The 11,783-nt window shown below is 42.9% G+C and overlaps 1 protein-coding gene across 2 annotated transcripts; it reads left to right on the top strand.

Moving 5' to 3' along the window:
* Positions 1-684: 684 nt before the first annotated feature.
* On the top strand, positions 685-6,163 carry idh3g (isocitrate dehydrogenase (NAD(+)) 3 non-catalytic subunit gamma). Of its 2 annotated transcripts, none has more exons than XM_053425436.1 (12): positions 685-828; positions 1,082-1,129; positions 2,185-2,282; positions 2,376-2,491; positions 2,637-2,697; positions 2,846-2,978; positions 3,714-3,847; positions 3,958-4,060; positions 4,155-4,301; positions 4,402-4,496; positions 4,595-4,655; positions 5,272-6,163. In XM_053425436.1, exons 1-12 carry the CDS (start codon positions 748-750, stop codon positions 5,371-5,373), a joined length of 1,179 nt encoding a protein of 392 aa, XP_053281411.1. In that variant the 5' UTR covers positions 685-747; the 3' UTR covers positions 5,374-6,163. The 2 variants fall into 2 exon arrangements, with proteins under 2 accessions (XP_053281411.1, XP_053281412.1); XM_053425437.1 differs by having other exon boundaries at positions 743-838.
* Positions 6,164-11,783: the final 5,620 nt, after the last annotated feature.

Raw genomic sequence — 11,783 nt, forward strand, 5'->3', positions numbered from 1 at the left:
GTTCTACAGAGTGTAATAAAGAGGTCAAAGGAATGTATGTGGTGTATGTCAATAAATGTATGTGTAATGTATGTGGTACATGTCAATAATACTTAGAAAAAACAATATTAAAGATTGCAAATAAAAAAATGAAGATTTTGCCACATTAATTCCAGCTGTATTATTGGCAACATTTAAACAGCACCAGCTTAATTTATTTATATTGTGATGCCAGTACATACATTATGATCTCATTAATATGGTGTCTGTCTTTATGATACAATGGCTGGGTCATAAAGGGAAAGTGGAAACAAAATGGGCACAGGGTTGTGATGTGTCTGGGCTTTACTAGGGATGGCATTTAAAACGTAAAATATGGAAATTGTTTTCATTTTTATTTAAAAATTACAACACGCGAGGCTTTGAACGTCACCACGTACTACGTCATCAACGTAGTGATTTTATCTCAGTATTGATTATAATCACTAAGAGAAATTCTTGATATCTCCAGGAATACAGATTAGAGTCTGGTGTGTCTCATTCTTTTTTTCTACTCGCCTGCTCAAAATAAACGCCAGGACGTGAACGCAACATTAATCACAGCCATTATTTGTTTTCAATCTTTAATCAAATATGCGTTAAATCTCAACTTTTCATCTTCCGGTTGTCAACATCGTCTCATGTCATAAATAAACGAACAAAAAAAACTATCGCGAGAGGGAAGTACTTCCTCCCGGCGAGCGCGACTACTACTGCTGCAGAACCAAGATGGCGTCTCACGGTGCAGTGCTGTCAGTGTCCCGAATGATTTCTCCTTTCTGGGGCGGTCGCCTCGGAAATACGGTCAAAGTAAGAGGGGGTGTGTTGTTTACGTCATGTCGGACATGTTTGTTGTTGTGTGGCTCTAATTTGAAGTCGTTAATGGTTCCTAAACACAAGGTCACAGGGGTGGGGGGTATAAACAGTAGGATTGAGCTGGCAGACCTCTAACACCTCTTTTAGATTCCCTTCAGTTACCCAGACTTTAAATCGGACCTAACCTGTATGTATAAAGTTAGTCACGAATGATCTTGAATCCTTCTCGCTTCCATTTGTGTTTCAGGTATTTGGACCCACTGTGACAAGTCGCAGGAATCGGACCATGCTCCCAGTGAGTGGATCAGATGTCTCTCTGGGGGTTTCAGGCCCCTCGGGATGAGTAAATGTGATTCTTGGGTTGATTTAACAAAACTAATGACGCTGTATACAAATCACTGTGGCTGGGTACTTATCATATCTGTGTTGTATAAAGTGGGAGTGCTGTGTATCGGGTTTTTATTTCACCCTCTTTTGGGAAAAGTGGGCGTGATTCCTCTGCGTTTGCTGCTCTTTGGTTTTAACGTGTTTGTCTACGCTGCTGTCAAACTGACTTGTCCTTCTGCTTTTCTTGATGTCCATCTCCAACGACAGGGAGATAACATTGTAAGTAGCTAACTCTGATGTGCTTACCTAGATCACTCCGTAATCTAATGAGCCACATCACTCCTCATACTGTACAAGAACCAACATGTTCTGCCTCAATAACACCAGGGCTGGGTCATACTAACACATCAGCTAGAGGGATTACTTTAAGCATTGATGAACAGTACTGTGCAGAGTGTTTGAGGCCCTCAACCCTCCGTCAATGTGAGGAGTTCAGAAAAGAAAACTGCTTAAATCAAATCATTTGTTGGTGGGGCCACCCTTCGCCTTTTTAAGTAGCACAAATTCCAGGTACAGTTGACTCGTGCACACTTTGTTGTTGTTCCATGCATCTTAGAGAATTTGCCTCAGTTCTTCTGTGAATTTTAGTTTGTCTCAGTGTCTTCTAGTATTTCATGTAATCCCAGATTTGACCTCTGCAGGGATCAAACCATCTGTTGTAGGACTTCTTAATCTTCTTGTTGCTGAAGATAGTTCCTTGTCGCACTAAGGGGTCACTGTCATGCTGCAGAATAAACCTGGGGTCATTGATTAGACGTCTGCTTGATTCAATTCAATAATGTAGAAAAATCCAAACATTGAACGTGCCTCACACCCTTTGTACAGTGCTCTAACATAACATTTCATAATGTTAATCACTTTGGCTTGCATGGGATCTCAATCTGGGACTCATTCATCCTTATGTATCTGCTGTTCTTTAAGTTAATAATGCAATTAATAACACGTGGAATTCAAATGTCACAGCCGCCTCCTGCAAAGTACGGAGGCAGACACACTGTGACCCTCATTCCCGGAGACGGCATTGGTCCTGAGCTGCTCAATCATGTCAGAGAGGTTTTCAGGTTGGTTAGACTTCAACAAGACCTTATTCACATGTGTTGACTCCAGACGGCCGACGATGACCTCATCATATTTTTTTTAAAATCCTGCTGTAGGTTCAGCTGTGTGCCAGTGGACTTTGAGGTGGTCCATGTCAACTCTGCCTTGGAGAGTGAGGAGGATATCAATAATGCCATTACTGCCATCCGCCGTAATGGAGTTGCCCTCAAAGGTAAGAAGTCCAAATTTTCACATTATAAACAATTTTGGAACATTTGCTTATGTTTTAGGCAGAGCATGAACACATGAAAAGCCAAGAACAGCTGTGAGAGGCACATTGTCTATATTAACTGTGACCTTTCTAACTCTTCTTAAAGGTAACATAGAAACCAAACATACCATGCCGCCATCTGTCAAATCCAGGAATAATCTCCTTCGGTAAGATTTAAAAAAAAAATAATTCAGATCTCTTTATAAAGGCTCTTTTGTGACATGGGTCATTTTTCTTCCAGAGCTTGGTTCTGTCAGTTGACCTATGGTTTCCCCCCCCTTTCTCCTTGCTGTTTTGTTCCATGTCCATCAACAGCACAAGTTTAGACTTGTATGCCAATGTGATGCACTGCCAGTCCCTCCCCGGAGTCCAGACCCGCCACAAGAACATTGACATCATGATCATCAGGGAGAACACGGAGGGAGAATATAGCAGTCTGGAGCACGAGGTCAGACAAAACTGAACCGCAATCAGTTCTTTCGCTTGCTAAAAACACATGTTGGCACTTCCCTCCATTAAAGTCCTCACTGTTAGCTAGTGTTAGCTCCCCGCCAGGGACACTCTGATTAAATTAGAACCGACACAGTAATTACTTCACTTCAAGGGCTCCACAAAACTCATATCCAGAGATAATATCTCCTAAACAAACACAAACAGAGGCTTTTTTTCAGGCTATCCCTCTTGTAGATGTGATTTATAGATTGTTAGGAGATAACCGAAGTCAGCTAAGTCACAACAACCAGAGGCACAAGAGTCATGGAAACTGTGGTGTATCTGAAATGACTGTTGATATTCAGTCGTATCGCCAGTTATTATTTCTGTTAGATTTTTTACCTAAAATAACACTTTTGTTGAGATTGTAATAACTCAAATTCCACAAGGACATTTTACACAACATGTTGCCCACAACTGAACAACTCAAAACAAGTGACAACAGACACCAATTAACACAGATGTACCCATTTATCGAATCAATATTGGATCATTCAAATCAAAAAATGACATTTAATCGGAAAAGAAATCCAGCCAAATTCCCTTGCTAAAGTGTTCAGTATTCAGTTATATTGTATATGGACTCTTGCATCATTGATTTACTCACTCTGGTCTATTGTTGTCTCATCTGTCATAATACTGAAGCTTTAACTGTCATTTATTTGTTATTCTCCTCTCTGTCGTCTTTCAGAGCGTCACTGGTGTCGTGGAGTGTCTTAAGATCATCACCAGGAACAATTCCCTCCGGATCGCAGAGTATGCCTTCAGCCTGGCCAGAGAGAAGGGCCGCCGTAGGGTCACCGCCGTACATAAGGCCAACATCATGTGAGTGACTCTTTGGCAAGTTCATCCTAGCGGAGCTGTTTGGCCTCACTCATATTGTAAGTTTCTTCATGCTGGACATTTATAGTTTTCTGCCTCTCTCCTCCCAATAGGAAGCTCGGTGATGGCTTGTTCCTGCAGTGCTGCAGAGAAGTGGCCTCTGGTTACCCAGACATCAAATTTGACGCCATGATTGTGGACAACACCACCATGCAGGTCATGGTCGATAACATTTTGATAAAGCCAAGGAGTGTTTGTCGGTGCTGCTGAATCAAAATGACTTATCCGCCACTGTGTTTGTTTTTTGCAGCTGGTGTCCAAGCCCGAGCAGTTTGACGTGATGGTGATGCCCAATCTGTACGGGAACGTTGTGAGCAATGTGTGTGCAGGCCTGGTGGGAGGGCCCGGCCTTGTGCCTGGAGCCAATTTTGGCCGTGACTATGCCGTGTTTGAAACGGTGAGTGTTGACCAGCTCCTGGCTTTAATATCATCTCTTTGATAAAGTGCAACTCAGAGTTCCGTTGCTTTCTTTGTCTTATTTTTCCTTTATCTCTCAGGCCACAAGGAATACTGGGAAGAGTATTGCAAACAAGAACATTGCAAACCCCACTGCCATGCTGCTAGCCAGCTGCATGATGCTGGACCACCTTAAGTGAGCTTTTACAGACACAAGATACACAAACAATCCTGCATTGTGATCTTTGTGTGTGCTCTTCCAGCAATGTAAAGAATTCTTTCTAATGTCTCCAGGCTTCACGATCATGCGAGTTCAATCCGGAATGCAGTCCTCACTACCATGAACGAAACCAGGGTAAGTTTTTCACAACTGACAGGTCCTTCCCCTAAACGGTCTCACCGGCTGCCATAAGTCTTGTAGAGTTGTTGTCTAGAGGCTCAGGTGGCCGGTCTGGCGCGCTTCCTAGAGGGCATCACACTACATTGACACAAAGCAGCATTGTGTCCTTTGATTGTCACAAAGCTTCTTACGAGCTTCTTATTGTTTTTGTCTGCCTTTGTTTGTTTATTTGTTTATTTGTTTGTTTGTCTGTTAGTTAGCAGGATTACGTAAACACTACTGGAGAAATTACCATGAAATTTGGTGGAAAGATGTGATATGGGTCAGGAAAAGATCCATTTAATGTGGGCCTGGATCCAGATCAGAGGCGAACCTAGGATTTAAAAAAAAAAACTCTTTGATTCTTCAAAAAATGAATAATGGTTCTTGATGGGAAAAAATGGCTAGTATAGGGAGCAGAGTTATACGTTCTAAGTGCTATTCAGTATGCAACTGTTTACTGCTTACAAACTTTACACAAAAAGCCCCAATACAAATACAAAATGTGTCAGGAGACTCGTTCCACTGTTACATTTTAATGGCATCTGGTAATGTGTTAAAATACTTAAATACTTTTTTATTTTTCCTGCAGTTGCACACGGCTGATATCGGGGGACAGGGCACCACTTCAGACGTGGTCCAGTCTGTCATGAGGGGCATCCAGAGTAAAGGGCAGCTCACATCAGAGCGCTAAACCACCAGCGAGGATTCCACACACACACACTCGCACTTACTTCAGAGGTGTGAGCTTGAACAGGTGTGGACTTGAGGGACAGGTGTACAGTACAAGAGAAGGATATCCATGATTGTCTATTTCCGTAGCTTATCTCTGACCTCACAACGGTTTTCCCCTTTTCCCTCTTCACGCTGCTAACTTCACTTTACTGTACAAACTCACTCGGCTTCTTCTAAACTGTTAACTATGGATAGAATTTCATCATTTTTATGGTGGATGGATTATATTTCCCGAGGTCATTACATTCATAGAGTTGAAAATCTGTGTCCTGACCCATGATGCTGTCAGAAATATCATGAGACGATGGTCTTTGAAATGACCGTCAATGTGGATCATTATTTATTTTACAACTCAAGACAAAGTTTCAGCCGTTTAAAAAAAGCGCAATGTTCGCTGAACGCCTGAACTTCATTTCTGTAATTTAGTCAAATCAAGTCTTATATACTGTACTGCACTGTACTGTCTGTAGGTTGACATCATTTAACTGTGCTTGTGCTGGTGTTGTGGCTTCTTTAATTCACATTGTAGCGTCAGAGGAGGAGAGTTACATCAAGCAACTTCTGTCAAAGTTGAGCTTTTATGCTTCATGTTTTTTTTTTCAGTGTGGATCATATTAGGTATAACTGTAACCAGGCAACAGCTCTTACTGTGTGATATGAAAAGATTGTCTTTCTCATGTATCATCTGGAGGTTTGGAATTATATACTGTATAACGTAAATATGATCAATAAAGAAGTTATCTATCTTACATCGACTCTTTTCGGACAGAAGATTGGATTTGAGATGTTTCTCAAATAAAGACAATAAGCTGTCGGTTTATTTGTTGCAAATGAATGAAGGTGTAAATGTTCAGAAGTGTTGATTTAACTGGCCTGTGTTTTAAGTGGGCTCAATATTGAAAACAAAACTTATAATACCACACCGATTAATAGGGTTAACTATATTTTCCAAAATTATCAACTAAAACTTTACTGTACTTTTTAACCTTTAGGAAAATAGGATTTATTAAAGCCCTATTGTATTACATTGCATTAGTTTAAATTTAGTGTAACTAAGTGTATTAGTCCAGCGTAAAGCATCAGCTTCTTACTGCCAAGATCCTTTGAAATAAATCTTCAGTCTTTGCTTGTGCTTAAAAAAAGACTCCACTCGGGCCTCCAGCTCGGGATAAAGATTATTTTGCTGCGAATAAGAAAAACCTCTCTGAGCCTTGTGTTGGTTTTACAATTACACACTCCATCAGTGTCTCAGAACACTGGAGGACAGGCTGCTGTTTTCACATTTCATCAGTAGAGGGCAACACCTCTTCCTGAAACTGCTACCAACCGACTTGGAGCACAGAGTGCACAGCTGCACGCATGTGTGCTCATTCCGACCACTAAATGTAGAATAATGTAACCAGTCTGGATCACCATGTGAGCATGTTTTTACTGCACTCAGAAATAAGCAGCAGGGAAATTAGGGTTGCTAGAATCTCAGAGGAATGCAATTTTTTTTCTCCAAATGATTCAGAATATTAAACAAATTATTATTTTAATGTGATTTCTAGGAACAATCTCTTGGCCACATGTTTCTACGTCATAGTGAACGAGTCCAGCTTCGCTCTTTGTTTAAATCATCCTAATGTAGCATAAAACCAACCCATTTATTCCACCTGTAATAGTGTTTGTTATTTTCTGCTATATATTTTACCCAGACCACACAGTCCAATTGAGGAAAAAGTGGTCCTCTGAGCCAGCAGACGCAGGAGGGGGGGCAGCAGTTAGATGTTATAATGGCACATCATTCAGCGGTGACCTCCTGTTCACTGACGTTGTATAAATAATCCCAGCAGGGTCGGCAGTCACAGGGGCACATCTCATTGTAGTGGCACTGGCCAATTTACCATGTGTCCAGTTGTGTGGGAAAGTTACAGGCTGGTCTGCTCTGTTCGAGCATTTGCATATCGAGCAGAGGATTCGTTCTTGAACAGAATTGATCGTCACTTTCTTCCCCCATTTTAGCCATTTTTAGATGACGTTGTCCCCAGGAAATCACCAATCACACACAATCACTCGGTGTGGAGTGTGTGAAATGTGCAGGGAATTACGATATGTGTACCTTGGCTGCTGCCAGTTGGCGTGGATCACTGTACTCCCTCTCCATTCATGTCAGTTACTCACTCTACAGAGACGGAGCTGGCTTGTAAAAGGTCTTCAGCTCTATTTAATTTAGTATCAGTCTATTTTGTTGCCCTCTCTGTAAGAGATTCGTCCTTCAGGGCAGCTTTTTCTCATCAGCTCATTCCATTTGGACTGTTTACCTCATCTTACCTCACACCATTGTAGATGGAGCCGCATGCTCTTTCCCCCCCGTGACCCTCATCGCCTATCGACTCGCCTCTCCCACTCGAGCTGCTCTTGTCCCCCCCCCCCCCCCCTTTAAGCCTCTGCTGGAGCTCTGCCATCAGGCAGATGGATAGATGCTTGTGGAGAGAAGGAGATGTCGCAACAAATCAGCGGCCACTTGAACTTAATGGACCACCATTTTCTGTGTTCATTATTTTGAAGGGTCACAACCTGCTGCGTTAGATCAGCGTTCAAACGATGGGCTCACCGTAATTACAATAAAAATGTTTTCTCACCAGATTCTTTTTCTCTCATGTGGTTTCAGATATATGTATCTGAGATTTGTATGGCCACCTCAAATACAAGTGCTGACTTGCACTTAGTAGACCTTTCCACGAAGGGCCAACAGTCCCCCTATAGAACCATATTTAAATTAACAAGATCCAGATTTGTATTTATATTTGCACAAAATTGCACACACTCATAAAGGAGTCCCTTCGACATGTCTAATTGTTTTCATCTGGATCCATTAATCCTATTAATACTTCTCTGAGAAATAAACAAAAGTGTTTAAAAATAGGCCTCATCTTGCTTTGTTAAAGAAAGTAAAACAAATTATTGGATTCCCCCCGGATCTGCAACCAGACCAAAAAGTAATGGGTGGTTTCTTTGGTCACGTCCCACCCTGCCACAAAACTTCATGCAAATTGGTTGTGAGATTTCTGAGTAATCCTTACCACAAACAAACAAATACATGCAATGAGAAAACATGACCTTCACCAGGCCAAGTTCAATATGGATTCTGTTGCTTAAATGGATTACGCCTGGAAAATTCAATACCTACTTGTCAGTAACTTTCATTATCTGGAGTGCCTGAACAGAGGTTCTGTTTTTGAAAATGTCCTTTATTACTTCCACCAAAGAGTGTATGTTTGAACCCTTCTGTGTTTGTTTGTTGGTTGGTTAGTAATTCTTTACGTTTAAGCAAGGTTACACAAAATACGCAGGACGGAGTTCAATGGAATAGGTTCTATGGGTCAGGAAAAAACACATTCAATTTTGGTGCAGATCTGGATCATGGGGTAGGGGGGGGGGATCCAGAAATCATTTAATCACTTTCTTTAACATTGCGAGACAGAGTGTGTTTCATCACTTTCACTGTTTCCACGGGGGAATAATTCATGGATCTTGATGAAAATCATCTGGCACATTTCAGGGACTGATTTCCACAAGTGTGTGAAATGTGGTGCAGCTTGATTGAATTTAAGGCGACTGTTTGGTCTTGGCGGAGGATCAGCATGTGCTCCGCTCAGTGCCTGCACTCTTCTTCATACTATGAGCGTCACAAACAAAATATGACAAATCTTGTTTCATGGCCTCGAAGCTAACACAGACAGAGTCTTAAAACCTTAAATCTGAACCTTCTGAAAAAATGTTGGTCCATTAAACACATGACCACACTTATCCGATCAGTCTGAGTAATGGAAATTCTCTGTCTTTTTTTTTCTTCTATACCCACCTGTGTCTTCTCCCTCCTCCATTCTTCAGTCTCGTGTCTTGGAAACACCTCTTTAAACATTATTTTTCAAGTCGTTTTAAATTTAATGCTGAAAGGTCCGAGTCCAACCACAAGACATGACGCCGATATAAAAACAGCTCGTTGTTTTTCTCCACTTTACTGCTCCTGATCATTTCCAGCAGTCCTCCCTCTCTCCTTCTTTGTCTCTGTGTCACTCTTTCACACACTCTCTCTGAGTGTAACCCGAGAGCTGACAGGTAATTTCCACAACATATGAACGCGCTCCCCTCTCTCATGATCATCGGCCCCGCTGTGCAAAGCGATGCAGTGCAAGTGATCATAATCAATCAACGTGCTTCTGATCGGCCTCTGCCAAGCACATCTGCATCCAGTCCTGCTGCTCTGGTCTCTGCTAATGGGGCTTTTTCCCAGCCCACAGCTAGGGCTAAGCTACAGTAAGCTACATCATCAGTCAGATATTCTCCATCAGTTTGGCCTGGCTCTGTTTGTTTTTGGCTCACGCTTTTCGGACGTCTGCTCCACTTTGTTTTCTTCGAGATTTCCAGTATCTTCCTCGGCAGTGACGGACCGAATCAGAGGGGAATTGTGAACGGGCGAGTTGGGAGAAGTGGGTGATGATGTTGGCTTGGCAGATACGGGTGTAGGAAATAGTTCGGTAGTATGGACGTGGCTGGAGGCGGCGGTGGAGCTACGTTTTTTCTATGTTCGGGGGCCATAAAGGGGCCACAGTTTACACAGAGGAGCCAATGATATGTCCATCATCCGTGCTCACTTCCCAATTCAATGAGGTCCACATTTAGTCATTCAGCCACACATCGTTGAGTGTGTTTTGAAATTTGTTCTAGTTCAAGCACATCTTCGAAAAAGCTTAGAAAAAGAAAATTCTTAACAAATTATCACATTGATTGTTGGAAAGTGAGAAGCTTTTTCTTTTCTTTTTTTATAGACCAATAACAGGACAGGGGTATCTCAGGGGTCAATCCGATTTCAGCTAAGGTGAGTGCCCCCCCTCCCTAAGATGGAGGATAAAGGGGGACAAGGCGGATGTAGGATGGGATGGGCTGGTGGTGCTCGGTTGGGGGTGGGAGGAAGAACAGAATGAGGTATATACAGCTGCTATAGTTTGATAACCCGGGAGTTCATGGCACAGTTTGCTGATGAAACACTTCATCAGCACCGTATCTTTCAAAAAGACAGGAGCCAGTAAACCACCCGAGTCCTATCGGCCTCTTCATCAGGAGCTGCACACACATTTTATGTCACCGAGTCGGTTTTTAACACCAGGGGGGGATACCGCCGAGTGTGATCGTGAGATGCTTATCATTGCTCCACTAAAAGTGAAGTGATCCCCATCAGAAAATGTTTATTATTCCCTAATCTGTTTTGGTTGCTCAACTGTTCCTGTTTGCGGACTGATGGATTGTCCACCTGCAGAGCGCTGAGCCTTTCCAACTTCTGTTGCACTGACTTGCACAAGGGGAAATCTCCACTGAGTGTGTGCAGGACAACATGGTGCTTGAACCCGGGTCATGCATTTAAACGGTGTCTCTGAGTGGACTGGCCACCCTGATAGGGCTCTTATCCTTCCATAGATACAAGGGGCTCCCCGCCCTGAGCTCACAGTCATAGCATATCTGCTTATGTGTACAGAAACACGCCTACTGTAGTATGTTGATGCCTTGTAAAGTTCACAGTGCTTTCTGTTTTATCCCCATAAGCTTCCGCCATAGCTGTTTGTATTAAATGTATGTGTTACGGGAATGTTTATGATTACATGTATGCTCCTATGTGCACATCTGTATATATGTTAACTGCCACCATGTTCCTAGCTCCAGGCAGAGAAACTGATTCCACCTGTGTTACACGAGCCATCCCCGGTATTCTTACCTGTCAGGGGTCCGGGGAGGTTAAATGTTGCATGGAGGGGGGTTAAGCGTGTGTATGGGGTGCTTTACTGCATTGTGCCTAAATAGGAACCTGTCCGTCTTGCTCACCTTTCCTCCTATACCTCCCACAGTTCTTTTTTTTTCCGTCCACTAAAAGCCCCCTTGGCAAAATGAGAGCCAGGGGAGCCTGAGAGCTATTTCTGTTTGGTTTTATGTTTATGATGAATTAGTGGGGCTGGAGCGGCTCCCCGGGTTTCCTGAGAACGCTGACATGTTGTCTCTCATCGGAGGGAAACAGCTCGGATCGTTGCAGCACTTTGGCCGCATGCACAGCAGAGAGAGAGCAAGGGTGGGGGTTTGGGGGGGGGGGGGGGGGGGGGGGGGAACGACATAAAAACAGTGATTGATTAGGTATTGATGCTATATTTTCCAGCTGAAACCTGTCTTCATCTCTTGCCAGTATTTCCCCTCTCTCCTTTGTGAGTCTCTTTTTTCTCTTATTTTTTCCCTTTTGATCTCTCTATCTGTACTGCTATTTAATCCCCCCCCCCCCCCCCACCCTCCACCCGTCTGTGCCCATGCATGCAGTGAGTCTAGTGGGTACTTCCAGGCTTG

Source organism: Pleuronectes platessa, chromosome 6 (assembly GCF_947347685.1).
Source record: "Pleuronectes platessa chromosome 6, fPlePla1.1, whole genome shotgun sequence".
NCBI classification, from domain to species: Eukaryota; Metazoa; Chordata; class Actinopteri; order Pleuronectiformes; family Pleuronectidae; genus Pleuronectes; species Pleuronectes platessa.

Coding starts and splice junctions, on each gene's coding strand:
- idh3g (XM_053425436.1), top strand. CDS start 748: ATGGCGTCTCACGGTGCAGTGCTGTCAGTGTCCCGAATGATTTCTCCT. Junction 829..1,081: donor GCCTCGGAAATACGGTCAAA/GTAAGAGGGGGT, acceptor TTTGTGTTTCAG/GTATTTGGACCCACTGTGAC. Junction 4,302..4,401: donor ACTATGCCGTGTTTGAAACG/GTGAGTGTTGAC, acceptor TTTATCTCTCAG/GCCACAAGGAATACTGGGAA.